The sequence below is a fragment of the Bos mutus genome, chromosome 15 (genome assembly GCF_027580195.1).
Source record: "Bos mutus isolate GX-2022 chromosome 15, NWIPB_WYAK_1.1, whole genome shotgun sequence".
Lineage (NCBI taxonomy): Eukaryota > Metazoa > Chordata > Mammalia > Artiodactyla > Bovidae > Bos > Bos mutus.
This window is the reverse complement of record NC_091631.1, coordinates 4,964,477-4,992,214: the sequence shown is the minus strand read 5'-3', so window position 1 is coordinate 4,992,214 and position 27,738 is coordinate 4,964,477. Positions and strand designations below refer to the sequence as shown.

Genomic DNA, 27,738 nt, shown 5'->3' with positions numbered 1-27,738 from the left:
CGTGGAAACGTTCTGGTCAAATTTGATTTGAGATTTATGTCTAATACCTTCTCTGCCTGGGGGAAGGACTTTTTCACACATATGCGTTGAAATCTACGTGACATTGACTTGTACATAGAGAATATTACCAGAAATGAGGGTGGTGTCAGTTCAAGATTAAAGACAGACTAGGGGCCAGAGAAGGCCATCATGGGGGGATCACTGTGATGGTGAGGGTTTTTTTTTTAGAAGCCGGAAGGGACAGTACCAGCGTCAGACGGGAAGTACATTATCTGCCAGGCGTTTGCACTGGGCTGGCAGTAGAGGAGAGGCTTGGGTGTTACCATGGGAGGCAGCCAGAGAAAGTGGTTCCTGGGGGTTCTGAGCATTCCTGGCAGTAGCTCTTCTGTTTGTCCTAAGTTAGCAGTGGTCCTTTCTAAGCTTAGATGAGGGGCTCTGGGATTACGTCTGAAGAGGAGGAGGGTGGAAGTGGTGCTCCAGCCCCTGGAGGGGAGTGCTCTGACGCTTCACCCCCCTGACGCATGGCTCTCGCCCGCCCCCTGGACAGGCAGCCTGTATCGGAACCACAGCACCAGCTTCAGCCTTTCGAACCTCACGCTGCCCACCAAAGGAGCCCGAGAGAAGAGCACGCCCTTCCCCAGTCTGAAAGGTGACTACCGCCCTCCTTCTGCCAAGCCAAGGTTCTCCGGGAAATATTTCAGGCCCGTGGGTACTTGTCAGGAACCCCGTGTATGATGAATTATCTGACCCGGCCGTTGCCTCTCATGTAACGCTTCTCATGGCTCTCACTGCACATCGTACGAGTTCTCCTCTGGTTTTCAGGTGGAAACTGTCTTTCGTAGCTAAAGAAAAGGCCCTGTCGTATCATTTAGGATAATGGCAACCGGGGGATTACTGCTGCTTCTGGGAGCAACCTTTGTCAGAGGCACTTAATCCACATAGGGCTCCTTGGCTGCCACCAGTCTTCCGCCAGCTTCCTCCTGCAGGGGCTTAGGACAGACTCCATCCTAAGGAGCTGGCCCACCAGGGGATGGTTGTGAAAAGACTGGCAGTGTTCACAGCGTCAAGAGACCTCTTACTTTGGCTTCCTGTCAGCTCAGGGCTCCATGAGTGTAGCATTGGCTGGCATCGAGGGGCAATTAAGACCTCAGTGGATTTTCATTTGTGATCTCCCACAGTTTGACGGGCTCTTCTGAATTTACTCTGCTTTGTTTGTTTCCTTTGGAGTTTGTGCTGAAATATTTAATCAAAGAAGAAAGCCAAATGAGCAGCAGTTTCGTGTATTTTTTAACTGGCGTGTCTCCCCACCAATTAGTAAATGTTAGGGGTCTCAGGAACGTTCTTTGGTGGGGATGGGGGTGAGGACATCACGTCTAGTGGCGCGTGTAGGGAGCTCACCAGGCCTGCAGGGCGGATCAGCCCAGGCACGGCAGGTTAGGGACGGAAAGGCGGCAGCGGCGCTGGCTCTCGTTTGACACAGCTGCAGGGGACAGGCATCGCCTCGCTCTCATTGCATGCGGGCGCTTCACTCCATCCGCTGCACTGGTCCCTCCCACCCACTCCCATCCTCAGCCCTGCCCCCTCCCCATGACGCATCGGGGGCACTTCCCTCTGCCTCCCTGTGGGCCCTCTGGAGCCCGGTGCTGGATGTTTCATGAAACAGCTGTCTCTCATGCATGCGTCCGTGAGTACCTAAAGGCTCCTGGTGTCGTTCCCCTGCCTCTGGCTAGGAGAGGCCATAGTCTTAAGGACAGTCTTTCCCAGAGCCTGGGCTTGTCCCCTTGGCCACTCGGCTTCCAGCCTCTGGAGGTGCCCGAGAACAAAGGTCACGGGCACTAAGCTTCGGGAGGATGCTGAGACGACCTGACTGGCAGCTCCATCGCGGGGTGCAGGGTGGTGGTATCACGGTGCACCTACTAATTGTGTATTTTGTGTCCCAGTATTTGGGCTAAATACTCTAATGGAGATTGTTACTGAAGCCGGCCCCGGGAGTGGTGAAGGTGGGTCTTGCCCGTGAGCTCTGCATGATCTTTTTTCTCCTAGCATCTCCTGTGCCTGCCCGAGGGCCATCCTCCTCCCGGAGCAAGCGGCATCACCTCGAGTGGCCCGCCTTGCCCCGCCCCCCCGTGCTTGCCCGTGGGGCGCGCTGCTGGTGCATGTGGAGTGGCCTGAGCCTCCATCCCCACCTCCTCCACGTGGCTGGTCTCCACCTGTGTGTGTGTGACACCCCGGGGCTGCCCGCACCCAGCCCCTCCAGGGAATGGGCGCGGAGCGTGGCTGCCCGGGGGCTGTGCTGAGCCTCGCCCCTGGACCCCAGGAGTGACGCCGCCGTCTGTTCTGCCTTCCTGACTGCAGGGCACAGGCGGGCCTTGGTGGACCAGAAGTCGTCCGTCATTAAACACAGCCCGACCGTGAAGAGAGAGCCCCCGTCACCCCAGGGCCGAGCCAGCAACTCTAGGTAATAAAGGGCAGCACTGTTACCTTGTTTTTTGTTTTTTTCCCCTGTGTAAATATTGACTTACTTATTTGGCTGCTCTGGGCTTAGTTGCAGCACTCGGGACCTTTGATCTTCATTGTCATGTGGAATCCTTAGTTGTGGCACGTGAACTCCCCCATAGCATATGGGATCTAGTTCCCTGAGCAGGGATCGAACCTGGGTCCCTCGCGTTGGGCACGGCCAAGAAGTCCCCAGGGCCATTTGAAAGGTTCTCAGATGGAGGTAGCGATTCCTGTACCAAACCTGAGGGGTGCTGAAGAGAGAGAGAGAGGTGAAACCCCTCCCCACTCAGACTCGGCCCCTGTGAGGCAGCCGTCGCTGGTGGTGTGGAGGAGGGTGGGGTTGGTACTAGGTCGTTGGGCACACCTGGCCGTCTGTGGGGGGCTTCGCAGAGGACCTGGTGCTTTGGAAAGGGGCTTCGTGTTTTTGCCCCCGGGGGCAAACATCTAGCATGGTGAAAGTGGGGGATGCTCTGCCAAGGAGCCGCCGACCCCAAAAGTGGTGTGTGGACTCCCCACCTTCAGTGAGAACCAGCAGTTCCTGAAGGAGGTGGTGCACAGCGTGCTGGACGGCCAGGGCGTCGGCTGGCTCAACATGAAGAAGGTGCGGCGGCTGCTGGAGAGCGAGCAGCTGCGCGTCTTCGTCCTGAGCAAGCTGAACCGCACGGTGCAGTCCGAGGACGAGGCCCGGCAGGATGTCATCCCCGACGTGGTCAGGGCCGGGGGTCGCCCGGGAAGCAGGGGTGGGGACGCCATGCTGGAGAGAGCGGTGCCCACTCTCGGCCCTGGGCTGTCGTTGCAGGAGATCAGCCGGAAGGTGTACAAGGGCATGTTGGATCTGCTCAAGTGCACGGTCCTCAGTCTGGAGCAGTCCTTCGCCCACGCTGGCCTGGGTGGCATGGCCAGCATCTTCGGGCTTCTGGAGATCGCCCAGACCCACTACTACAGTAAAGGTAGGGGTGGGACCAGCAGGGGGTGGGACCAGTCCCCTTGACGGGACTCCCAGCGCCGGCTGCTTCCTCTGAGGCTCTGGGCTTTTCTAGCGCATGTTTTTACCTAGCGGGTGTTCTGTCGTGGGAGAGAACGAGGCCCGCTTTTCTTTCTCTGTGCTTCTTCCCTTCCACCTTCTCCTCTGTCCTCGCTTCTCTCACCTCATTCCACACCTGGACTCTCTCTCTTTTTTTTTTAAAGAAACACTTATTTACTTATTTGGCTGCGCAAAGATGGTCTTAGTTGCAGCAAGTGGGATCTTTAGTTACAGCATGCAAACTCTCCATTGCAGCACGTAGGATCTCATTCCCTGACCAGGGATCGAACGTGAGCCCCCAGCATGGGGAGCTCGGGGTCTTAGCCACTGGGCCGTCAGGGAAGTCCTCTCTGTCTCTTTTGACCTCTTCGTGTGTTTCATCTTTTCCTCAGAACCAGACAAGCGGAAGAGAAGTCCCACAGAGAGCATCAGTACACCAGTCGGCAAGGATCCTGGCCTGGCTGGGCGGGGGGACCCAAAGGCCATGGCACAGCTGAGGGTCCCCCAGCTGGGACCTCTGGCACCGAGTGCCCCAGGAAAGAGTCCCAAGGAACTGGACACCAGAAGTCTAAAGGAAGAGAACTTTGTGGCATCTATCGGTGTGTATCACGTGTTGAGTGTGCTGGAGGAGTTCTGGCTTCTTCAGTGTCCCTGCCTCCTTTCAATCCATCCAGAATCCCGCCTCTCTCTTCCCCACGCTTTGCTTTCCAGACAGGGAGACAGATTTGTGTCCATTCTGGCCATTCTTTATACTTCTTTATCCCTGATGTTTCGTTTACAGTCACCCTCACCTGAGCCTTAAAGGAAGAGCGGAAGTTTTGTTTAGGGGGCCCAGTGGAGCTTACTGCCGGAGTCTGAGCTGGACTCCCCCTCCCTCCCTCTCTTATAGACATCGGGATTGCTTCACTTAGTGGAGAGTTCCTGGAAGCTATAAGGCAGTTTACGGACGCATCTCTGGGCTGTAACACTGTGATGGTTTGGGTCTCTACAGCCAGCTTCCCCCCCATCCAGGCATCACACTGCCCTCGGACTTGCTCCTCTGGGGCATGTCCGGCCACCCCATCTCCCTGGGCTCTAGACCTTGAGGTCCAGAGTTCTGAGTCCGCTCTTCCTCACTGGACTTGGTGTTAGAGTTCGCTCTACTTGTGGTGTTTCTCCGTTCCCACTGAGGCAGTGCCTTGGTGAGCTCTCGGGGCGTCTGTCTGACTCACTCCCCACCTGACCTGGAGTCATCTAGATTGTATCTCTCTCTTTTTCTGGTTCTAGATCCCTGGGGAACATGCTTCTAACTGAAGCGTGTTTTTGCCACATCCATGAGCCAATAACTTTTACCCCCTTAAATGGTAATGTGGAGCGGGAAACTGGCCTTCTCTAGCCGGCAAAATACTTTCCTAGAGGCAGCCAGCCTGTTGTGATGCTCTAGAAACTATACTGACCCGCCAGTCTGGAGATCTGGAGTTTTAATCCTAGATCAGCCCCCAGAAAAGAAAATGACTTTGGACAGATCGCTTCCCTTCAGGGTCTGTATCTCCTCACCTGGGAAGCGAGGAGATTGGACCAAGTAGACTTTAAAGTTCTTTCAAGAAAAGAATTGCTGTGATGACTATTTCCTCTTCTCTACCCCCACTAAGATGCTCTTCTTGACCATTTAGGGATCTCTGTCCACCTCTACTGGCTAAGATGGGTCTTTTGGCAGGGCAGGCACTGATTCTGAGGGTAAGTTGGGTTTTTTGGTAGCAACAGGGAAGGATGCTAACTGCCTGCACAAGTGGCCTCTGTCCAGTCCAGAGAAGCACTAGATCTGTGCTGATGCTTCTGGGGCCCTTTGGCTGCACGAGGTGATCATCTGTCTGATCTGGAATCTTTAAAGTTTGCTGTTGCCTGGCTCATTTGGCAGAGAGAGCGCGGTGTGGTAGAAGTTTCCCCTGGGTTATGTGATCTTGAGCAAGTGTTTCAGCCTCTTTGGGATCAGTCTCCTCGCACCAGAATGAAGGAGCTTGATCAAAGGCTTCTCTGGCTCTGACATTCGGAGGGATTTTTACTGATGCATTGAGATGCGGAAAGGAATTTAGTTCTTGAGCTGGGCGGCAGGGGGAAGGCTTTAGAGCTCTTGATGTTCCCCCCCCTTCCCCTCAGTGAAGATCTCTCTTGATCTCTTGATTTGTAGTCCTGTGCCTGAGACAGAAGCAGCTTGGGTGGGTGGGGTTTCCATTTCATCTGTCTGACCAGCCTCTGACTCTCTCTGTCTTTCTCTCCTGCTTACATTGCATCTGGGGTAGAATTGTGGAGCAAGCACCAGGAAGTGAAAAAGCAAAAAGCTTTGGAAAAACAGAGTAAGGAACAAATGCCCCTTCCCGTTCCCAAGTCTCCCATACCTGCCAACTCCCCAGGCCCAGTCGGGGCAGGCCCCCTTGGTCAGCCCCACCCCAAATTTGCTCTTGGGGGGTATTTGGAACGAAAGCAGGTAGGTGGTGTGTGACACCTAGGTATGTGCTCGTAGGCTGCTTCTGCCCCTTCCCCTTGTGGTAAACCAGGCGGTGATCAGGGCATCCGCTGCGTAAAGGCCCCCAGGGCTGGGTTCTCTGTCGCCCCAGAGTTGGTGGGGAGAACATTTGCCTATTTCAGCGCCCCTCATTGGCTGAATCTCCCGCACCCACTGGAAGGCCTGTGGGCACAGTTGGCAGAGATGGTTGCTGTCCCTCCGTGTTGAGTCTGCAGCTTCCCGACTCTCTGGTGGCTTGCCTAGGCACGCTTTCTCGCTTTCTGTCATTCTGTCCTTCTGCCATACCATTGTGGATGGGTGGGAAAGACGGGGTTGCCTTTTAACCCTGGACGTAGAAGCTGTGGGGGTTGGTGGGCAGTGTCCACTGAGACAGCTGGTGTTCTTTAGTCTCCCTGGCTCCTCCTGCCCTGGTCCCTTCAGACGTATTTATGGGAAAGCACAGGGACCGGGGGACCCTTGAAGGCTCTCAGGCCCTGGTGGAGCGCTGACCCTGAGTGCAGTGGAGCGTGGTTTGTCTGTGTAACTTTTCCTCCTTAGGATGATGCAGTCAGAGTCTTCTCTAGTTAAGAAGATGGCTGCAGAACCCCTTGAGACCAGGTCTGATTTTTCCCTGCCTGGTTCTTAAGGCATCTGGGACTTCTTCCAGTGGGGCCCGAGTGAGTGGCAGTCCCTGGAAAGGTGACTGGGACACGCGGAACAGGTCTGGGACCAGGCTGTGCCTCTGTCCCACTCCCTTGGCCAGCCTGCCCCTAGCCTGTATACCGAGTAACACAAGTCTTCCCCTCCTCAGGGCCTGAAGTAATCAAACCCACCTTTGACCTTGGTGAGACCGACGAGAAAAAGTCCCAGGTCAGCGCAGACAGTGGTGTGAGCCTGACATCTGGTTCCCAGGTTTGTGACAACCTTGTTCAGAATCGTGAGTGTTAACAGTTCGCTATCTCAGAATACTTTAAGACCAAAATAAAAAGACAACCTTGAAACATCATGAATATCCAGTCGCAGAGGAATGGTGAAATAAGTGGGAGAAGGCAATGGCACCTCACTCCAGTACTCTTGCCTGGAAAATCCCATGGATGGAGGAGCCTGGTAGGCTTCAGTCCATGGGGTCGCAAAGAGTCAGACATGACTGAGCGACTTCACTTTTACTTTTTACTTTAATGCACTGGAGAAGGAAATGGCAACCCACTCCAGTGTTCTTGCCTGGAGAATCCCAGGGACGGCATAGCTTGGTGGGCTGCCATCTATGGGGTGACACAGAATCGGACACGACTGAAGTGACTTAGCAGCAGCAGCAGCATCCATGTAATGGAGAAGGAAATGGCAACCCACTCCAGTATTCTTGCCTAGAGGATCCTGTGGACAGGGTAGCCTGGTGGGCTGCCATCTATGGGGTCACACAGAGTCGGACACAACAGAAACGACTTAGCAGCAGCAGCAGCAGCATGCATGTAATGCAGTATTAGTATCCATTAATGACTATTTTCAAAAATTTAGTGACATGGGAAAGTGTTTACAAAGCCATATACAGTGTGAATCAGATTTTACTTTTAAAATATACATAGAAAAGACTGAAAGGAAGTTTGCTAAGATTAAATAACAGTGATTAATGTGGGTGGTAAGTTTATGGCTTTTTTTTTTAAATCTCCTTATTTCTTTCATGTATTTTCCGTAGCAAGCGTGTATCTGTTTTACATTCGTTGTTTTTCTTATTCTGTAAGTCCTACATATTTTATATTCAGGAAGAAGAGCTGATTTGTCATGACCTATCCGGGGATGACAACAGAAGGGTGGGGATGGGAGGAGGAAGAAGATACAGTGTTTCTTAGGGAAGCAGAGCATGGGTGGGCCACCTCCCTGCTGTGTCTGAGTCCGCATGTCTCATTTCAGAGGACCGATCCAGACTCTGTCATCAGTGTGAGTCCCGCTGTGATGATCCGAAGCTCAAGTCAGGACTCTGAAGTTAGCACCGTGGTAGGGGAACACCACGCTGGCACCTTGGTGGGCGGGGTGTGGGTCGCCCTTTGGAAAAAGGGGGTTTCCTCTCTCCTATGGAGGCTGTTCTTAGTCTCAAGTCAGCTTGGTTCTCTCGGTGGAGACGTGTCCCTGTCGTAGGTCTTTGTCCGTGGGCTCAGACCCTGAGATTTCACCCAGGGCGTCTCCTCATCTTATAAAGAAGGTATTTCCAGAGGCTGTCTTAACACGCCTTTGATGCTGGGTCTTTTTTTTTTTCTTCACGGCAGCAGAAGGCTCTAAGAAGCTTGGCATCTCTGGGACGCACCCCTGGGGGAGATCCCTTACCGCCTTTCTTCTTTTGCAGGTGAGCAACAGCTCCGGAGAGACCCTGGGAGCAGACAGCGACCTCAGCAGCAGTGCGGGCGATGGCCCAGGCGGCGAGGGCAGCGCCTACTTGGCAGGCTCTCGAGGCACCTTGTCTGACAGCGAGATCGAGACCAACTCTGCCACCAGTGCCATCTTTGTAAGCTCAACGGGATGGGGCTAGGTTAGAAAAGGTTGAAACTTAGGAGGCAGTTAGGAGGCAAAAGGGAAGGCAGGCATGGATAACCTTCATATATCTGACCCTCAGGAAAATGTTTCTTAAATTAGCTCTTTGCAGAGTCATCCAGTGCCATGCTCTAGGACTTTCAGAACCTTCTCCTGAATCATTGATGAGTTAGGCTTCCTGCCCAGTCACATAAGGGCTTCGACTCCTATGTGGCAATAACCCCTGCGCTTAAAATAAACAACGTGATGCCTTTGTGGCCGTGTCAGGGCAGCTGCAGCTCTCATTCTGTCCCAGTCAGCCTGTTTTCATTCTGGTCACTGCTTTGTTTGTGTAGCACCTTAAAATAGCATTCCATTTTAGTGTGTTCCTAACAGGTATTCGAAGCTTTCCTTTGTGAATAAATGTCTATTAAGTGATTGACTAAATGCCAGATTCTGTAAGAAAGAATCAAGGGTGACAAGGCATGATTCCCCTTCTCAACAAGTTTGCAGTTCTGTATGTTGCTATGACTGATCTCTTCTGATAGGTGAGGGAAACAAAGCCTTAGGGGGAAAAAAAAGATCTTGCCCTAGGTTATACAGTAAGCCAGTGATCAGTAGGAATTAAATGGGTTCTTTTTAGTCCCTGTCTGTAGACACACTGCCCTGCAGTGTATACAGGCATCCTCAGGCAGCGTTAAGGGTTCTGACACTCTCGCCACTTGGTTAGGCAGAGCTCAGGATGGGTGTTCTCCACCTGAGCTCAGAGGTCCTCATCTTTGGTCTGTGGGGAGAATGGGAGAGGAAGTTTAAATGAAATAAATCATGCAGCCCTGGCGATCACTCCCACCCCAGGGCCTTGTGTAGCCCTGCTTCTGACAGAGCCAGTGATATCCCAGAGTGGGGGGTAGGGGTAGGCACCAGAGCCATTCAAACTCATGCACTGTAACTTGCCCTGAGTCTAAACAGACCCTTTTAATTAAGAGCATCTTAAATCCTTCTAGTGTGCTTCTGTTCTGGAAGCTGAGGTACATGCTGTGCCGTAGCTGTCTTGCAAGAAGCCGCTCAGCTGTGGCCTCCCTTTCCTGGCACCTTCCCGGGACAGATTCTTACTTGTCCTGTGCTTCTGGGCGAGGGCGCTTCCTGCGGTTGAGTTGCCGAGAGCAGTTACCTAAATTTCTTGGCTCAAAAAAATAGGCTGCTTTGGCAAGAAATGGCATTATATTAAGTTAATACGGTTCCCTGAACGAAGTCTTTGGCCGTGAACCAGGCAGTGGCGTTTGGACACACTCATCAGGCATTTATTGCCCAGGAGCCTCTGATCAGTGGCTTCTCTGCTTGTGCTGCCTCACGTGTTGTGAAATGGGTGTGAGAGCTACCCCTTCCCCAGCTAAAAATCTTTCCCAAATGAACAGAAAGCCTAATGTGCAAATGGCAGATAAAGTGCTGTTTTTATGTGGGAAGATATTTCTAAGAGATGGTAAGAGAGAAAACATTAACATTTGTCAAACACCAGCCATGCGCCAGGGGTAAAGAGCCTGCCTGTCGGTGCAGGAGGCGTATGAGACGTGGGAGTTGGAAAGAGTCCCCCTGGAGGAGGGCGTGGCAACCACTCCAGTGTTCTTGCCTAGAGAATCCCATGGACAGAGGAGCCTGGACACAACTGAAGCAACTTAGTGCACGCACGTGTGCCAGACACTGAGTGATTTATATGTCTTTTCTCATTTTATCCCTGGAATAGTCTTGTTGAGTGGGTATTATAACCTTCCTTTTACAGATGAAGAAAATGAGTCTGAGAAGCTAAAAAGTTTTTTTTTTATTTTTTTATTTTTAAACTTTACAATATTGTATTAGTTTTGCCAAATATTGAAATGACTCCGCCACAGGTATATATGTGTTCCCCATCCTGAACCCTCCTCCCTCCTCCCTCCCCATACCATCCCTCTGGGTTGTCCCAGTGCACCAGCCCCAAGCATCCAGTATCGTGCATCTAACCTGGACTGGCAACTCGTTTCATACATGATATTATACATGTTTCAATGCCATTCTCCCAAATCTTCCCACCCTCTCCCTCTCCAACAGAGTCCATAAGACTGTTCTATAAGCTAAAAAGTTTTGTACCAAAGATCACATAGCTAGCAAGAGGCAGGAATCTGATTCTTGGTCATTCTCAGTTTAAACCCAGTGTTCTTTCTCTGTGTCACGCTGCTACAGAGAATTTGTCTAATTTTTAAGAGCAAAGAGTCTTATAGAAATGAAAGGAGGTAAAAATAAGTAAAAATGAAAGGTCGATTACCTGTTTCGGGAGGCAGTAACCGAAAGCAGTTTTATCAGATTGACTTCTTTTTTAAAAAAGTTTCTTTTATTTATTTTTGGCTGTGCTGGGTCTTTGCTGAGTGAAGGCTTTTTCTCTAGTTGCAGTGCATGGGCTTTAGGGAGCACGGGCTTAGTTGCCCCGTGGCATGTGGATTCTACCCAGACCAGGGATCAAACCCGTGTCCCCTGCATTGGCAAGTGGATTCTTAACCACTGGACCACCAGGGAAGTCCCAGAGTGACTTCTGTTTGAAGTGAGCAGAGTGGCAAAGGCAGGGCTACTGGAATACATGTGGCTAATGATGGTGGCCAGTGTGTGAGCCTCTTTTATAAGCTGCTTGGTTTCCTTTGCGCCTGTCCCTTGGTGCTTCGGCAGCTGACCTGTTGTCTCTCCTGTCTAGGGTAAAGCCCATAGCTTGAAGCCAAGTGTGAAGGAGAAGCTGGTGGGCAGCCCAGTTCGCTTTTCTGAAGACGTCAGCCAGCGAGTCTACCTCTACGAGGGACTCCTAGGTGAGAAACAGACCGAGAAGGCCTCTTGCACAGGAAGGAAGCAGGCTTCAGCCAGGGAAGAGGGTGGCACCGGACAAGTAGCTGCGTGGCCATTGGCTGATCTCAGTGCGGACATGAAAGGGCATTTTTATATCTGAAGCCGGCGACTGTCTGGGTCTGGAGAGAGGAAGGCAGTGGGAGAACGCTAGGAGAGACTGAAGTCCAGTATTAATCAACAGTCTCTATCTTTCTGTCTTCTTTTACTTCCTTGCTACCATGGTCCTTCCTGCTCACAAACTGGCAGGAAGGGACAAAGGATCGATGTGGGACCAGTTAGAGGACGCTGCTATGGAGACCTTTTCTATAAGTAACCACCCTTCTGTGTGTGCTGTTCATCCCTCCTCCTCGGGAGGGGCTGGGCCTCACTTGGAGGCAGCCGGGGCTGGTGGCAGGAATGCTGCATCTGGGGTGGCGAGTCTGATGTTTCCTTTGCTCTGGAATTTGTAAAGACTCCCTTCTTTGCTGGAAGTTACTCTTTATCTTAGTTTGGCAGCCGCCTTCTTTATATGTTATATAAGCCACTAAGAAACCCTCTCTTCCACACAGGCAAAGAGCGTTCTACTTTATGGGACCAAATGCAGTTCTGGGAAGACGCGTTCTTAGATGCCGTGATGTTGGAGAGAGAAGGAATGGGCATGGACCAGGGTCCCCAGGAAATGATAGACAGGTGTGAGGTCTATAAACCCTTGGAAAAGGCAAATTTGGCCCCTTCCCCGTTAATTCTGCATCCTCCCACCTGGGGGCTGACGTGTCCTGGTCTCCCGTTCAGGTACCTGTCCCTGGGAGAACACGACCGGAAGCGCCTGGAGGACGATGAAGACCGTCTGCTGGCCACACTCTTGCACAACCTCATCTCGTACATGCTGCTGATGAAGGTAGTGTCAGTTCTGCTTACATCCAGCTACTGCCAATGCTGAGGACAAGGCTTGTTCCTGTTGCCTGGATCCTGGGGCAGTCGGGAAGCAGTCAGGGCGTCCTGCTAGGGCCCTCTTCCTCACTGAAGGTCCGAGGCCTCTCTGCAGCTCATTTATCCCCTTCCCTGAAGCAGCCAGGCTGCTGTACAGCTGGGGAGTGCTGTAAAGGTGAGGGATGACGGTGTGCTGTTTGTTTCTTTTGAATTTTAAGTGGGCTTCCTTTGCTGAATATTTTTAGGATGCCTGTCGAACTCCCCAGAGGATTCAGTGGAAAGAGAATGTTTTTTCAAGTAGTAGATTCTGAAACCTTAGAAAGGATGTTCAGAATTTACTTTTCAGCACTAGTCCTTCATCATATTGACTTTCCCGTGGATGTAAAAAGCACTACTCATTGGAAAAGCAGTGAATGGCAGATTCTAGTTTGACTTGGTTATATTTGGTTTTTATAGCGGTGGGAGAGAACTGTGTTCCCAAGTAGAAGAGTCCTGTTCTGAAAGGACCTGGTGGGTAGAAGAGAGTTGTTTTGAGAATGAGTTCCTGAGTTTTTCCTCCGCCTGTTCTCCCGGCCTCTCTTAATGTGAAGACATGAGTTGATCCAGTGGAGAGAATACCCTGCAGTCACTCTTGGTTATTGAGGTTCTGTTTTGGCTTTCCAGGTAAATAAGAATGACATCCGGAAGAAGGTGAGGCGCCTGATGGGAAAGTCCCATATTGGGCTTGTGTACAGTCAGCAAATCAATGAAGTCCTTGACCAGCTGGCCAACCTGGTGAGCACGTCTCAGCCATTCTTCAGGCTCCTTCCATCGCACTGGTCAGCTGCCTAGGCGTGGGCCCCGAGGCCTAACGGAGAGGCTTCCCTGTAGCTCATTTCTTGGCTCAGATGTTTTCAGAATTCCTAGTTCTGAACATCGGAGAAGGCAATGGCACCCTCTCCAGTACTCTTGCCTGGAAAATCCCATGGATGGAGGAGCCTGGTGGGCTACAGTCCATGGGGTCGCTAAGAGTCGGACACGACTGAGCGACTTCACTTTCTCTTTTCACTTTCATGCATTGGAGAAGGAAATGGCAACCCACTCCAGTGTTCTTGTCTGGAGAATCCCAGGGACGGGGGAGCCTGGTGAGCTGCCGTCTATAGGGTTGCACAGAGTCGGACACGACTGAAGTGACTTAGCAGCAGCAGCAGTTCTGAACATAGGGCTTGGCCTCTAGATGAGGCGTTTGCCCTTCTGTTCTGTGATAGGAGTCTCTGCACTGAAACCGTCCCAGTGCAGCCTTTTCAGCATCTGTGTGGTCTGTGGACCCTTGTGGATCCACAAGGTGAATACTGTTTTCTTGACAATACTGAGATGTTATTTCCTTTTTCACTGGGTTGACATGCACACTAATGGTTCAGAAGCAGTAGTGGGTAAAAACCGCTGGTGCCTTAACGCAGTGTAGACAGTGGCACCAAAGCATGCTGGCGGCCCCACCTCTGTACTCTCTCGGTTAGGAAGAAAATGAAAAGCCAGTTGACTTGCGAGTGTCCTCGATGAAGCAGTTAAAATCATCAGTTTTCTTAAATCTGACTATTGATGATACATCTTCCTAACATTCTGTGTGGCAAAATGAGAAATACACATAGAGCATTTCTGCCGCAAACCAAAATGCAATGATCATTTGGAGGAAAAGCAGTTTGTGACAATTTTAGCTGCACGGTGAACTGGCAGCTTTGTTTATGGGACATCATTTTCACTTGAAAGAATGACTAACAAACTATCATTGTTTGGACTTGGGTACTCAGCAGACTTTATTTATTTATTTATTTATTTTTCTCAGCAGACTTTTGTGCTCAAAGCTTCCCAGTATTTTAAAGACTTTTCTAGTAAGATTGGTGATGGAATTAATGAATGTGATTTTTTTTATATTATGTCATGAAATGTGTCAGCACTTGAAAGAGCTTCATAACTTGAAAAACCAGTATTTTCCAGATGCTCAATGTGTGGTGTTGAAAATTCAACTAACCACTCCAAGTGTAACTCCAAGTGTCAAGCATACAAATGGATTGCACTGTAGCAAAGTACAAAGTGTTCACTGATGTGTTTTCAGATCCCACATTGCAACTAAGCTTAAGAAACTACTTGAGGTTCTGGTACAGCATCAGAGAAGAATATACATATACATATGGAAAGCCTGGTAGAATACTCCTCCCTTTTCCAGATAGATATCTTTGAAGTCAGGTTGTCTTTAATATACCTCTGCCAAAGCAACATGTCACAATGGATTGAATGTAGAAGCAGATATGAGAATGCAACTATTTTTTAATAAGCCAAACATTAATGAAACTTGCAAAAATGCAAAATAATGCTGCTCTTCACTTTTTTTTGTTCTGAGAGATATAGTTATTTGAAAAGTATATGTTATGTATATTACCATGCAGTGGATTTATTGTTGCACTCTTGTACCTAGTCGCTCAGTCGTGTCCAGCTCTTTGCGACCCCATGGACAGTAGCCCAGGCCTCTGTCCATGAGATTTCCTAGGCAAGAATACTGGAGTGGGTTGCCTATTTCCTCCTCCAGGAGATCTTCCCGACCCAGGGATCAAACCCGCATCCCTTGTGTCTTCTGCATTGGCGGGCATATTCTTTACCACTTGCACCACCTTATTAATGAATTACTAATTCCTTTTAAATGAATTGGGTTTCCCTGATGGCTCAGGTAAAGAATCTGCCTGCAATGTGAGAGACCCAGGTTCAATCCCTGGGGTTGGGGAAGATCCCCTGGAGAAGGGAATGCCTATCCACTCCAGTATTCTTGCCTGGAGAATTCCATGGACAGAGGAGCCTGGCAGCCTGTGCAATCTGTGGGGGTCACGAAGAGTTGGACACGACTGTGCGACTAACACTTTAAATGAATTAATAAAAACTTAAAACTTTTGTCAATGATAATTTCTAATATGGTAAATATCTATAAATTTAACTCACAAAAACATAAGCTCTTGGGGGTCATCAATAATGTTAGAAGAATCCTGAGACCAAGAAGTTTGTGAACACGTCCATGGTGGTCAGTGGCCAGCAGATGGCGCTTCTCTGAGGAGACCGATAGGAATTGAATTGCTGAATGGGGGATTCTGGGCCCAGACTGCTCTATGAGAGGGAAGCTCGGATGTCGCTGAAGGATCTCTCTTTCCTCAGAATGGACGCGATCTCTCCATCCGGTCCAGTGGCAGCCGGCACATGAAGAAGCAGACATTCGTGGTACATGCAGGGACAGACACGAATGGAGATATCTTTTTCATGGAGGTAGGTGCTGCTGGTTCATGCCCAGAGGGACATTTGAAAGTCATTTGAAAGTCACAAGAAACTCCTAGAACGGATGCCAGAATATTTTTCCCCACTTATTCATTTTCATGGTCCATTTATCATTAATTTTCAGTTCAGTTCAGTCGCTTAGTCGTGTCCGACTCTGAGACCCCGTGAACTACAGCACGCCAGGCTTCCCTGTCCATCACCAACTCCCGGAGTTAACTCAAATCCATGTCCACTGAGTCAGTGATGCCATCCAACCATCTCATCCTCTGTCATCCCCTTTTCCTCCCACCTTCAATCTTTCCCAGCATAAGGGTCTTTTCCAGTGAGTCAGTTCTTCGCATCAGGTGGCCAAAGGATTGGAGTTTCAGCTTCAACATCAGTCCTTCCAATGAACACCCAGGACTGATCTCCTTTAGGATGGACTGGTTGGACATCCTTGCAGTCCAAGGGATTCTCAAAAGTCTTCTCCAACACCACAGTTCAAAAGCATCAATTCTTCAGCATTCAGCTTTCTTTATAGTCCAACTCTCACATCCATACATGACTACTGGAAAAACCATAGCCTTGACTAGATGGATTAATTGTCAGGCTCTTATGCAAATAAGTAATGTAATAGACGATTCCCTGTCTTGTCTTTTACATATAGATTGAGTAGATGATACGGTCGCATTGTCCATAAGTCAGAACAACATGAAATGGTATACACTGGCAAGTCTTGTCTCATTCTTATCCCCTTCCACTCGGTTTTCCAACCACCTCACCCCTTCCTCTCGTAGGCAACCACTTTTATTTATAACCACTTTATGTCCTCCAGTGGTTTTCTACGCAAACACAATAAAATATAAACATAAATTCTTATTTTCCTACTCTTACATAAAGGTTCGGTTCAGTTCACTAGCTCAGTCGTGTCTGACTCTTTGCGACCCCATGGACTGCAGCACGCCAGGCCTCCCTGTCCATCACCAACTCCCAGAGTTTACCCAAACTCACGTCCATTGAGTCAGTGATGCCATCCAATCATCTCATCCTCTGTCGTCTCCTTCTCCTCCCACCTTCAATCTTTCCCAGCAAAAGGGTCTTTTCCAATGAGTAAGCTCTTCGCATCAGGTGGCTAGAGTATTGGAGTTTCAGCTTCAATATCAGTCGTTCCAATGAACACTCAGGATTGATCTCCTTTAGGATGGACTGGTTGGATCTCCTTGCAGTCCAAGGGACTCTCAAGAGTCTTCTCCAACACCACAGACATAAAGGTAGCACTTCATATCTGCTGATCTGAACCTTTTTCTTTTTTTCCTTAAACATATCCTGGAGATCTTCCGTATCAGTAGAAAAAGAATGTTCTCATTCTTTTTACAGCCGTGTGGTGTTCCACCATGTGACTAGACCGCACTTTATTTCGCCAGTCAGCATATATACACCCTTGGTTTTCGCCCAGGTTTTTATATTGTTAGTAGTGTGACTCTGGGTGATGCTGTGCCTGCTTCATTTCATGCGTGAAAGGAAGCTTCATCTAAGAGTTCCCGGAAGTGGGATAGCTGGGTCAAAGAGAAAATGCATTTATAGTTTTGGTTGCTGTGACTCTAAAGTATGTCTTAGCATCCAGTTTCTCTTCGTGTTGCTGTTTGTTTTGTTGGAGAGCATAGGCCTGTGGAGGGGCCATCTTCCCTTTTCGGTTTTGCTGGCCGCATCTCCTTATGTCGTGTAGCCTGTTTCTCTGTCACTTGTGCTTGTGCACACTGGCGGTTCAGTCTGGAGGTTTGTTCAGTTGTGGTTTCAGTATTTCAGAAGACTAGGTGGTCGCCTCGTATGGTCAGCTCCCTGCTTGTGGTCAGAGGGTTCACACGTGGGAATCTGGCCTCTGCTCTGCATTAGTTTTCTGATTTATGGTATTTTTTGTCGTGCAGAATTTTTTTTAACTGTTTTTGTAGTTGAATTAATTAGTCGTTTATTTTCTGGCTTCTGGATTTTAAGTCATAGCTATAAAAATCCTTTCTTAATCCAGTATTATGAAGGAAGTTGGCCACGTTTTCTTCATTTCTGTGTTTTTAATTCTAAAATGGCTAAGATTCTTTCTCAGTACTTTTAGGGGCCAAGTAAAGCTCCTCTGTAAAGCAGTGAGATTAGCTAACACCCTGTTGCCTTTTGGTTCAGTCAAATTTGATTTTCACAGTCACAGCTTTTTGAAGAGGTAATCTAGCAAACATTGGGGGGGTGTCTGCTCTGCAGCAGAAACTTACATGTGATGCAGCTCAGAAGGCTGTTGTGTTCATGTCCCCTTGAAGTGATAGAATTTGTCTGAGTGCCTGTTGGAGCTGAGGGCTACTTCAGACACCTGCAGCAGAGTAAATTTCTAAAGAGGATTCTCTGACGTGTAGGACCCACTCCCACCACTGTACAAGGAGCCTCAGACAAGGGCGGTGGAGCTTGGGGTGGTTCTGTCAACTCATAGATGCTCCGCCTTGTACTGCAAAGCATGGGTACCGCGCTCACTCTGTCAGCGCCTGGCTACTGTGAGGCTATCGGAGTTAACCGTTCTCAGCACAGGCTGCTGGCTGTGTGATCAGCTGGATAACAATTTGCAAAGACTTTTTAAAAATCACCTTTATTACCTGTTATCTTAATTACAAAAGTAAGAGTATATGCTGGAAATGTTTCAAACCATGTAGAAGTGAATTAAGTAAAAAGTAAAAATTTTCTTTCACTTCCTGCCAATGCCATGTCTCAGAGGTAACCACTGTTAGAGAATTTGGTGTGAATCCCTTCAGATTTTAAAAAAAATGCGTATTTGTTTGAATACAGCTTACTATGGAATTTTATTTCAGTGTTTCTAAAAGTGATACCAGATTACAAATATTATTATATAATTTGACTTTTTTCACTTAATGTATCATAGATATATTGATAGTATGTCTCCATATTATAGAAATCTGTCTTTTTTAAATGGAGGCTCAACCGTTAGGTTTTCTCTGGATGTGCCATGATGTATTTAACTAGTCCCTCCCACTTTTTCTTTTTTTTTTTTTTTAACAAGGATTAACTGGTCATCCTTGAACATAAATCTTCGCACAGTCACATGAGAATTTCTACAGGATAGATTCTTGGTGTGAAATTTCTGGGTCAAACTATGTATAAGATAGATGACTAAGGAGAGCCTACTGTGTAACACAGGGAACTCAATGCTTGCGGTGATCTAAATGGGAAGGAAATCCAAGAAAGAGGGGGTAGATCTATACCTACAGATGATTGACTTTGCTGTACAGCAGAAACTAACACAGCATTAGTAAAGCGACTATACGCCAATAAAAATTAATTAAAAAAAAAGACATTTCTGGATCAAGCTTACATATGTTTACAACTTTTTAAAAGCTTTTCATTTTGCACTGGAGTGCAACCAGTTAATGATGTTGTGGTAGTTTTGGGTGGACAGCAGAGGGGCACAGCCATACAGACACAGGTGTCCACTGGGTACGTTTACAGTTTGATAGATTTTGCCATTGCCATCCCAAAGACTACACCAGTTACCCCTCCCCCAGCACTGACGAGTGTGACACGTCGCTACCTTTGTGTCTCTAGCCTAGAAATTGTGTATTCTTCTCAGTGTCTTTTCCCCACCGTTCTTTTAAAATCAGTTGTTTTCGGCTGCTCTGGGTCTTTGTTTCTGTATGGCCTCGCTCTAGTTGCAGCGAGCGAGGGCTGCTCCTCATGGCAGTGGCTTCTCTTTTGTCGCAGAGCACAGGCTCTAGGCGCACGGGCTTAGTTGCTCCGAGGCATGTGGAATCTTCCCGGACCAGGGCTCGAACCCATGTCCCCTGCATTGGCAGGCTGCTTTTTATCCACTCTACCACCAGGGAAGGCCCTACATGATGTTCTTAAAGGGTTATGCAAAGCAGAGTAGTTCTCTCCATCTTTCAGATCAAGAGAAGCACAGAGTTCAGCTACAGTAGAATTCAAGTTTCTAAATTCCCACTCAGCTACTCTGGCCCTTTTCTTCCTTGGGCTTTTGAACTCCAGTAAAGTCTTATGTAGGTAGATTAAACTGATAGTCGTGTGTTCCTTATTCTTTCACCCAGTTTTTAGGGAGCACACATTACAGCCAGGCACTCTGCTGGCTTTGCTGGCTTTGGGGTTACAGTAGTGAATCAGGGAGGTAGGTCTCTGTTGCCCTTATAGGGTTGATAAGCCATTGGGAAAGTCAGGTAATTAAACACCCAGTGTCCTAAAGGATAATGAGCATTATGAGAGATTTCTGGGGGGCAGATGTCATGAGGATACACAGCAGAGGGCCTGGGCGTTGTGGGTGATGCCCAGAAGTGATCTTTGCGCTTAAGACTTGAAGAAGAGTTAGAACTTAATGGCTGGAGTAGGGGAGGGGAAGAGTGTCCTGGGGTGTTTGGGGCAGAATGGTGGGGTCTCACATCACACCTTCTTTCCTGGCTCAGGCAGCTGGGGGGACAGAAATGCCAGTTACTCAGGGAGCTTAGAGGGAGGAGCTGCCCAAGAGATGTGGAGTCCAGGATGAGTTTGAGGTGCTGCCAGTGTGACACCAACACAGAGCAAGGTCAGGACTCAGGAAGACAAGTCTCCTATGCAGGAACGTTTGAGGACCATCAGAATGGTCGTCAGAATTATTATTCTGTTTCCTACATCACAGTTGTATCATTGGTATAGCAGCTGACTCTTGGGTACTTTCTATGTGCCTGGCTTTATTCTGAGAATTTTATGCACATTAACTTACTTAATCTTCACAGTAACTCCATGAAGTTATAGCTGTCCCCATCTTATACATGAGGACATACAGACACGGATTAACTTGCTTAAGGTGACACAGCTAAGTAAGGTGATAGCCGGAATGTAAACCCAGGCAGTCAGATCTTAGACCGGTGTTCTTACCCATGGTGCTGAACTGCCTCCTCCATAACTGAAGGCAGATGGACATATTCATTGGCCTGTGGGAGAACGTTGAGCAAGAAAGAGGAACTCTGTGGAGGAGAACTTGGCCTTTAATTTATACCATCCTGTGCTGGATAGTTTTTTATTATTGCATTAAGCAGTGTCCACGTGTCACTGTGTAATTAATTTTTGAGAAGAATCTATGCAGAACTGGAGTTGAGCCAAGATTAGGAAATGTGTTCATGTCGCTTTTTTTTCCTCCTGGGTTAAGTCTGCCCCAGTCCCCTGCCTTTGTGCCCCATCACTAAAGAGATGATTCCTAAGATTGAAAGGTAGAGGCGGGAGATGGCCTCCGCACTTATCTCCAGAACGTGTGAGAGGCAGTCGACCCTGAGGTGAGGTGCGGGCCTCCTTCCGGGCCCACGAGTTCCTCTCATTGGCCTCTCCCCTTGCCAGCAACCCTTCCGGTGGACGCGTGCCCAGCCGTTCAGGGTCTGCGTCTCCGCCAAGTTAGGCTGAGTGTCGGGTGAGAACCCTGACCTGGGGGATGCTCCTAGCACCCGGTACATCTGTCCTGGGGGCGGGGCGGCCCACGGCGTGGCCCGGGGAGGAAGAGACCCAGGAGACCAGGGCTGCCGACCGCCCCGCAGGTGTGTGACGACTGCGTGGTGCTGCGCAGTAACATCGGGACGGTGTACGAGCGCTGGTGGTACGAGAAACTCATCAACATGACCTACTGCCCCAAGACCAAGGTGCTGTGCTTGTGGCGCAGAAATGGCTCCGAGACTCAGCTCAACAAGTTCTATACTAAGAAGGTACCTACCCGTGAGCTCCGTGTGTCCGGGGCGGGGCAGGCGATGAGGGCCACACCTGGAGTTCCCTGCAGGGAAGGGACCCTTAAGGGAGCCACGCTGGCCTCCCCCACCACCATCCACATGCCTCTGGCTGTGGCATGGGCCACATAAAGCTGCCTCCAAGGTCCAGGGTTCAGGGACAGAGGGGTGGGGCGCCCGGGGGCCTGGTCTGACCGGCCGGCCGCCCCCTGTGCCGCAGTGTCGGGAGCTGTACTACTGCGTGAAGGACAGCATGGAGCGCGCCGCCGCCCGCCAGCAGAGCATCAAGCCGGGTGAGGAGGGGGCGGCCCCGGAGCCCATGCCTTCCGTTGACTTGCATTGGTGTTCATCCGCCCGGAGAGCCCCGCGGAGGTCACGGGCCTCGGGGCTCGCCCCCTCCATTAGCTGATAAGGCCCCTTCCTTGCCGCAGGGCCGGAATTGGGTGGCGAGTTCCCCGTGCAGGACATGAAGACTGGCGAGGGGGGCTTGCTGCAGGTCACCCTCGAAGGGATCAACCTCAAGTTCATGCACAACCAGGTGGGTTAGAGTGGCAGCCTGAGGCTTCCAGCCCCGGCGCTGCAGGCGTCGTGTCCAGGTTCCCCCGCGAATGGGAGCCAGGCCTCCGGGGCTAGTGGGAGCATCCGGGGCTAGTGAGCGCATCGGGGCAGCTGGGCCAGAGGGCAATCCGAAGGGAGGGCGCAGGGACACTGGCTGCCCCCACCCGCGAAGCCGCGGCAGGGAGCCGTTGCAGGGGGGCGGGGAGAGGGGGCCGCGCCCCGCCCGTAGACTCAGCTCAGTGTGAGTGGGAGCGTCTCCCCGGCCCTTCTCTTGCTCCAGGGTGTGCTTTTGCTTGTGGTTTCGCTGTGAGTCTAGGCCAGCTGGTCCTCTTGTGTGCGTGGAGTGTGTGTGTGAATTCGCCTTTCCAACCTGCTGATCCTCCTTCCTGTTCTCTTCCTTCCTCTGAGCGCCCCACTCCGTCCCCTGCTCCGCAGACCCCACTCCCCCGCCCGCCGGCCCGCGACCCCAACGGGGAGCACTTCGGGATCCATCTTGCCCTCCCTGTGGTCCCACCGTAGGACCTGACCGTTTCTCCTCTTGATCTTCTAACACAGCATTACGTTTTCTCTCAGTGGACGCTCCTTAAGCTAATTCCTTTCTGAGGCCCGCGCGTCATCCCAGGTCCGTTCCCAGTCCTGGCTCTTCACACAAGTGCCTTCCCTCACCCTCCCGAGGCTCTGAGCCAGACCCGAGTGTGCAGTGAACGCCTGGCCTCGGGGGCTCCCTCCCCGCTTCCATTTTAATTCTTCTTTCAGGACCCCCTCAGGGCAGCTCGGTGTGCTGGGGAGCAGCCCCCCGGTTTCCCGGCAGGGTACGTGCAGAAGCACGTTTACTATCGTCAGAGTAGTGCATTAAATAGTATACTCGAGACCCGAGGCTCCACCCGCAGAGGGTTTACTTAAGCGGTTTTCTGGACCATGAAGGCGCCAGCAGTTCTTGGGGACCAGGCTTCGGACTGCACTTGAGGGTTGCGGCCTCCCCCAGAGCCTCACCTTCCGAAGAACAGGTCTCAGTGAATGACCCCCGTCCTCCCCTTGGTCCGCCCCCGCCCCAGACCGACCTCCTGTCTAAGCGTTACACGGTGTGTACAGGCCGGTCTGTGGATTACGGCTTTGCCCCAGGAGGTCAGACCCTGACTCACTTTGAGATCCTGGCCTCGGGGCCCATCTTCCACCTCCTGACAGTCAGCTGGAGTGGACGAAGCGGTGGTCCCCTGGTGGGACTCTGCTGAAGGGGGGAAAGCGTGGCCTTTGGAGTCAGGATGTACTCAGATTCAGATGCCAGCTGTTATCCTCAGGAAAAACCTTCCTGACCCTCAGTAGCCTCATCTGTGCAACATGGGTGATACCACACCTGTGCGGATGCCCCACCCCGGAGACACGAGGACAGACAGACAGACAGTGTGTGCAGACTCCCAGTAGGCTCTCCCGAGTGGTAGCTGTCACTGCCAGCACCACGCACTCCGGGGAGAACCTGGATCCTGTCTCACAGAAGATGCCCCCACCTCCCCCAGGACAGTGTGAGGAGAGCTTTGTGCGTGCCAGCCCTCTGCGCCGGAGGAGGACGCATGGCGGGGTAGAGCGCTGAGGGGCCGGGGCGGGGGCCCCGGGGTGCCGGGTCCTGCCAGCGCTGCCCTGGGCAGAGGGTGCGGGCAGGCAGCCCAGGCCGGCAGAGGGGCCTCGGGGTTGGCTTTGACCGTTAAAACTAACACCTTCCTTTCTCTCCCATGCTTTCTCCTCCGGCCAGGAGCGGAAGGTACTGCCCTTTCTGCTGTCTTTGCTTCTTGGCGCTTCTGAGCTGTGTGTGTGTGGGTTCTGGTGCCCTCCCTTTGGGACATAGGTTTCCGGTGTGGGCACGGGGCTACAGCTGGGAGAGGGGGCTCTGCGGGTGGAGGGGGAGCGTCTGGGCCTTACCGCTCCCTCCCTCCCTCTCTTGCAGGTTTTCATAGAGCTGAATCACATTAAAAAGTGCAATACAGTCCGAGGCGTCTTTGTCCTGGAGGAATTTGGTAATTACACTATTTTGCTCTTAGGTCTGGACTCACATGGCAGTAACTCAAACCTCGGAGCTCCAGAGGAGGGACTAGAGACAGAGAAGAAGCGCCTCTGCAGAGAGGTCAGGAGGAGCAGGAGCGTAGGGAGGATGAGAGAAGGGAGGCAGGAAAGCTAGCCAGTGCTGCCAGGGAACAGGCCCCAGAGCAGCGGCTTAACGCCGGCCCAGAGCTCCGCTGGTGCTCAGGGGGCTCCTCCAACCAGCACGCCTCCCCTGGCTGGGCCTGGCCAGGCGGAAGTCAGAAAGTCCTGGGGGCAGAGCGGCCCAGCCGCGCCCCCGCTCAGCTGTGCTCACGTAGCCGCCTCAGTCCCTCTAGCAGCCCAGCGCCTCGTCCAACTGCCCCGGGGCCACGCCAGGGTCCGTGCAGCCTCCAAGCCAGAGGAAGGCGCGCAGGGGCGCAGGCAGGCCTAGGGAGCCGGGAGCCAGGCTCCCCCCCACACCCAGGGCTGAGCGGCATCTGGGTTCTCACCCTGGGGCTTTGAGTTCCTGCTGTGTTTGTGCTTCATTCTTTTGTGCCCCTCATCGCTGCTATGAAAACCTTCGTTCTCCAGCAGGTAAAGTGACCTCGCCGCGCTGCCTCCCCAGGCCCTGCCCGCCACCTCGGGCCTGGGTGGGCAGGCTCCCTTCGCCCAGGCCAGCTGCTCCCATCGCCAACCTTCCCTAACCTTCCCTCCACCCTCTTCCTTCCCCACGTCCTCCACCTGCGCTGGCTCACCGGTTCTGTACGCCTTCCTCTCTTCTGCCAGAGAGATGTTTTGGGGGGCAGGGGGGGGGTCCTCTGGCTCAGGAGAAGGACCTGGGCTCCTTGTTCTACCTTGGACGAGTGTATTTACTCCCTGTTAACCCTGGGCCCCAAACTCCCCTCCCAGGGTCAGGAGGAGGAGGGGCCCTCTGGGGCGTGATGCCCCCCACTTCTGGTCTCGGGGCTGGGATGGGGCTGAGGCCAGGAGACCCACTTCCCTGCTCTGGCCGCGCAGCAGCCCCGCAGGGCTGGGGCCAGGGGTCTCAGTCTTGGCCCCTGGGCCGTGGACCTGTGTGTATCTTGCCTGACGCTCCCTGTCACTTCCCCCGGGTGCCGTCCTCGCCTGTCTCTTCTGCTCGGTGTGTCTGCTCCAGGGCCCTCTGACGCTCTCCCTCACACGGGCAGGCCTGGGCCTCTCCTGCCATCAGGGAAGGAAACTCCCGAGTCTGGTGGGTTTAGTGTCCCGCCCCCGCTTCATCCTGCCTCAGGAGCCTCCGTGTCTGGGCTGGGAGCACAGGGCATCTGCTGCCTTGACCGGAGGGTGGGGCTGGGCAGGGGGCTGAGCGCTCGGGGGTCCCAGCAAGGCGAGGCACAGGCTAGAAACTGCTCTTCTTCTGGCCGAAAGCTGGGCGCACCCGCCGTGGTCCTTGGGGGCCAGGACTGGAGTGGCGGCCAGCGGGGTCGAGCCGCAGCCGTAGAGCCAGGGGCCATTGCGGACCTCAGGGCGTCTGGGCCGGTGTCCCCTCGCAGGGGCTGGGTGAGGCCCAGAGGGGAAGGGGACCCTGTGCCGGGCGCCGCCGCCTGGGGGAGCGTGGCGTCATTGCTCTGAAGTGTTGAACTCTCTTGTTTTGTCTCTTGCCCGTCCGGTTGTAGTTCCTGAAATTAAAGAAGTGGTGAGCCACAAGTACAAGACACCGATGGTGAGTGTGCCGCCAGCCCCGCCAGCCGGTCTGCAGAGGGCTCCCAGGGCGACTCCGGCAGGAGGGGGGCGGGCCTCGCAGGGCGCGGGCGATGGCGAGTGGTTGAGGCGAGTGTGGTCTGGAGGCCAGAGGTGCCGCTGGAGTGGAGCAGGCCTTTGGCCCGGCAGAGGCGCCCGCCTCCCCTCCTGCAGCCCGCTCTGGCCTCGCGGGGGCTCTTCGGCTGGAGGCCTGGAGTCTCCCACTTGGCAGCCGTCCACGAGTGAGGATGGCGGGGCCTGCGTCCCCTGCGCTGACCCGGCTGGTTCTCTGCCTCCAGGCCCACGAGATCTGCTACTCCGTGTTGTGTCTCTTCTCGTACGTGGCTGCGGTCCGCAGCAGTGAGGAGGACCTCAGGACCCCGCCCCGGCCCGTCTCTAGCTGATGGGGAGGGCCGAAGGCTGCCCCTCGCTGCTGCCCTGGCACAATGCTGCCGAGCGCGCCAATGGCGTGTCCTCTGCCAGCCTCTCGCCGCAGCTCAGACGGCTCTCAGTGTGTGTGTGTCTCAGCGTGTCCACGGGGCTGAGCTAGTCTCTCCCGCCTTTCCCTCCCCTCCCCCAGAAGACCAGCCTGCTGTCCCCTCGGGGCTCAAGGGTGAGTGTGTGTGTGTGTGTGCGTGCACACGCGTGTGCGTCTCGGGCCAGTGGCTCCCGAGATCGCACGAGGCCGCAGTGCGAGCCCCTGCTGCGTGCTGTTGAGCTGTCTGTTGTGGTTCTCGTCCGTGACATCGTGGGTCTTCAGGGCAGACCTGGCCTCTCCTCCCTGTGACCCAGCAGGCTCGTCCCCGCCCCCGGCGAGGGGTGGGTGAGCATGGGAGGGGTCAGGGGCGGCAGAGCCAGCGGGGCCCGCCATGCTCCTCGGGCAGTTCCCAGGCCGAAGCTGCTGCCCGCGGGCACAGGCCTGCCTGGCGGCTGCTCCCACAGCCTCCCCCCGCAGCGGTCTGCGCCGACCCCCTTCGCTGCTGAGTGGCGAGTTCCCTGCGGCCTGCCCGCCTCGGTAGGAGACTCCCAGGGCCGTGGGCTGCCCCGCCTGGAGCTGGGTGGGGTGGGGAGGGGAAAGGCCATTTCGGACCCCACTCGTGTGTGAGGGCAGGCGAGCCTGGGAGTGGGCAGCAGGGGACTGTAAATATTTCGGCTCCACACTATTTATAGAAGGTGTACAGAGGTGTGAATGTGAAATAAACGTCCTGAACTCCCCGTGGGTTCCTGGCTGCCGTGCATTCAGTGAGGCCCCTCAGCCCTGTGCGAGGAGGGCCAGCCCTGGACTCCACAAAGGCACCTCCACCAGAGGCAGTTGGGGAGGTGAGGCTGTGCCCGCCCCACCTTGCCCCGCCGCCCGCTCCAAGGGGCGGCCCCAGGGTGGCTGTGCTCGAGTGGGCCACTAGAGGGAGCCGCCAAACTGGGCTTTGACAGGGAGCAGGGATTCAGTGGGGCTGGACAGAGACCGAGGCCTGGGCCTCAGCTCCCCAGAGAGGTGTCAGGACTGGGCCTCCCCCAGGGCCTGGAAACCAGGAGTGTCTGAGGCAGGGCAGGAGTCCTTGGACCAGCCTTCATGGAACTTCTTTTCTATACCGTGGAAAAACCACTCTATCAGAGGACCTCTGAAAGCTGCTGGCTTCCTCCTCCCAAAAGGACATCAGTGGTGGGCTTCTGACTACTTGGCGAGGGGGGGAGCAGGGCCCTGGCCCCCGCACACCTTCCTGGTCCTGTCTGGTCCAACAGCAGGACCCTCTCCCCGTGCAACACAGCTGTGTGTGGGCAGCGGGTTCTTTGCCTACTGGGACCCCAAAGCCGCTGGGATGCTTTCACCCCAGGCCTTATGGGCAAAGAAACACAGACGCCCGTCACTATCCCTCACCAGGCCACCGTGACCACGGTCGCCAGGACAACAACGGCAGAGCCTGGGGCTTCTGGCCTTTTTGCTAATAACAGTGCACTTTCCTCTGTCACAGCTCCTTGGTTTCCTCAACGGAAGGTCGGGGAGACTGAGTTCCTTCTATTATTGTTTCGTGAATTTAGGACCCTGTTCTGGTCCTCGTTTAATTCATCCAGGAGAAAGAACACCGGCCTTGTTTGTTTTCAATATAAATTTTCCTGTGCTTCTTGTGAAAACAGGCACCTTGGACAAAAGTCAG

At 52.7% G+C, this 27,738-nt stretch overlaps 1 protein-coding gene across 37 annotated transcripts in view; it reads left to right on the top strand.

Annotated features, from left to right (window-relative positions):
- Positions 1 to 27,733, top strand: part of MADD (MAP kinase activating death domain) — a 41,544-nt gene extending 13,811 nt beyond the window's left edge. For 5 of the 37 annotated variants that reach the window (XM_070383363.1, XM_070383372.1, XM_070383361.1 and 2 more), the window contains exons 15-35: positions 548 to 649; positions 1,941 to 2,000; positions 2,356 to 2,458; positions 3,022 to 3,208; positions 3,299 to 3,449; positions 3,916 to 4,122; positions 6,817 to 6,917; positions 7,914 to 7,997; positions 8,344 to 8,502; positions 11,224 to 11,332; positions 11,616 to 11,678; positions 11,918 to 12,038; positions 12,141 to 12,246; positions 12,942 to 13,052; positions 15,456 to 15,563; positions 21,113 to 21,277; positions 21,516 to 21,588; positions 21,727 to 21,833; positions 23,793 to 23,862; positions 25,522 to 25,568; positions 25,885 to 27,733. In XM_070383363.1, the coding sequence (XP_070239464.1) occupies positions 548 to 649; positions 1,941 to 2,000; positions 2,356 to 2,458; positions 3,022 to 3,208; positions 3,299 to 3,449; positions 3,916 to 4,122; positions 6,817 to 6,917; positions 7,914 to 7,997; positions 8,344 to 8,502; positions 11,224 to 11,332; positions 11,616 to 11,678; positions 11,918 to 12,038; positions 12,141 to 12,246; positions 12,942 to 13,052; positions 15,456 to 15,563; positions 21,113 to 21,277; positions 21,516 to 21,588; positions 21,727 to 21,833; positions 23,793 to 23,862; positions 25,522 to 25,568; positions 25,885 to 25,989 (2,339 nt within the window). In that variant the 3' untranslated portion in view covers positions 25,990 to 27,733. Of the gene's footprint in view, positions 1 to 547; positions 650 to 1,940; positions 2,001 to 2,355; positions 2,459 to 3,021; positions 3,209 to 3,298; positions 3,450 to 3,915; positions 4,123 to 6,816; positions 6,918 to 7,913; positions 7,998 to 8,343; positions 8,503 to 11,223; positions 11,333 to 11,615; positions 11,679 to 11,917; positions 12,039 to 12,140; positions 12,247 to 12,941; positions 13,053 to 15,455; positions 15,564 to 21,112; positions 21,278 to 21,515; positions 21,589 to 21,726; positions 21,834 to 23,792; positions 23,863 to 23,886; positions 23,970 to 25,521; positions 25,569 to 25,884 lie in introns of all 37 variants that reach the window. The other 32 variants (XM_070383375.1, XM_070383366.1, XM_070383388.1 and 29 more) reach the window with 18 other exon arrangements.
- The last annotated feature ends 5 nt before the right edge of the window (positions 27,734 to 27,738 follow it).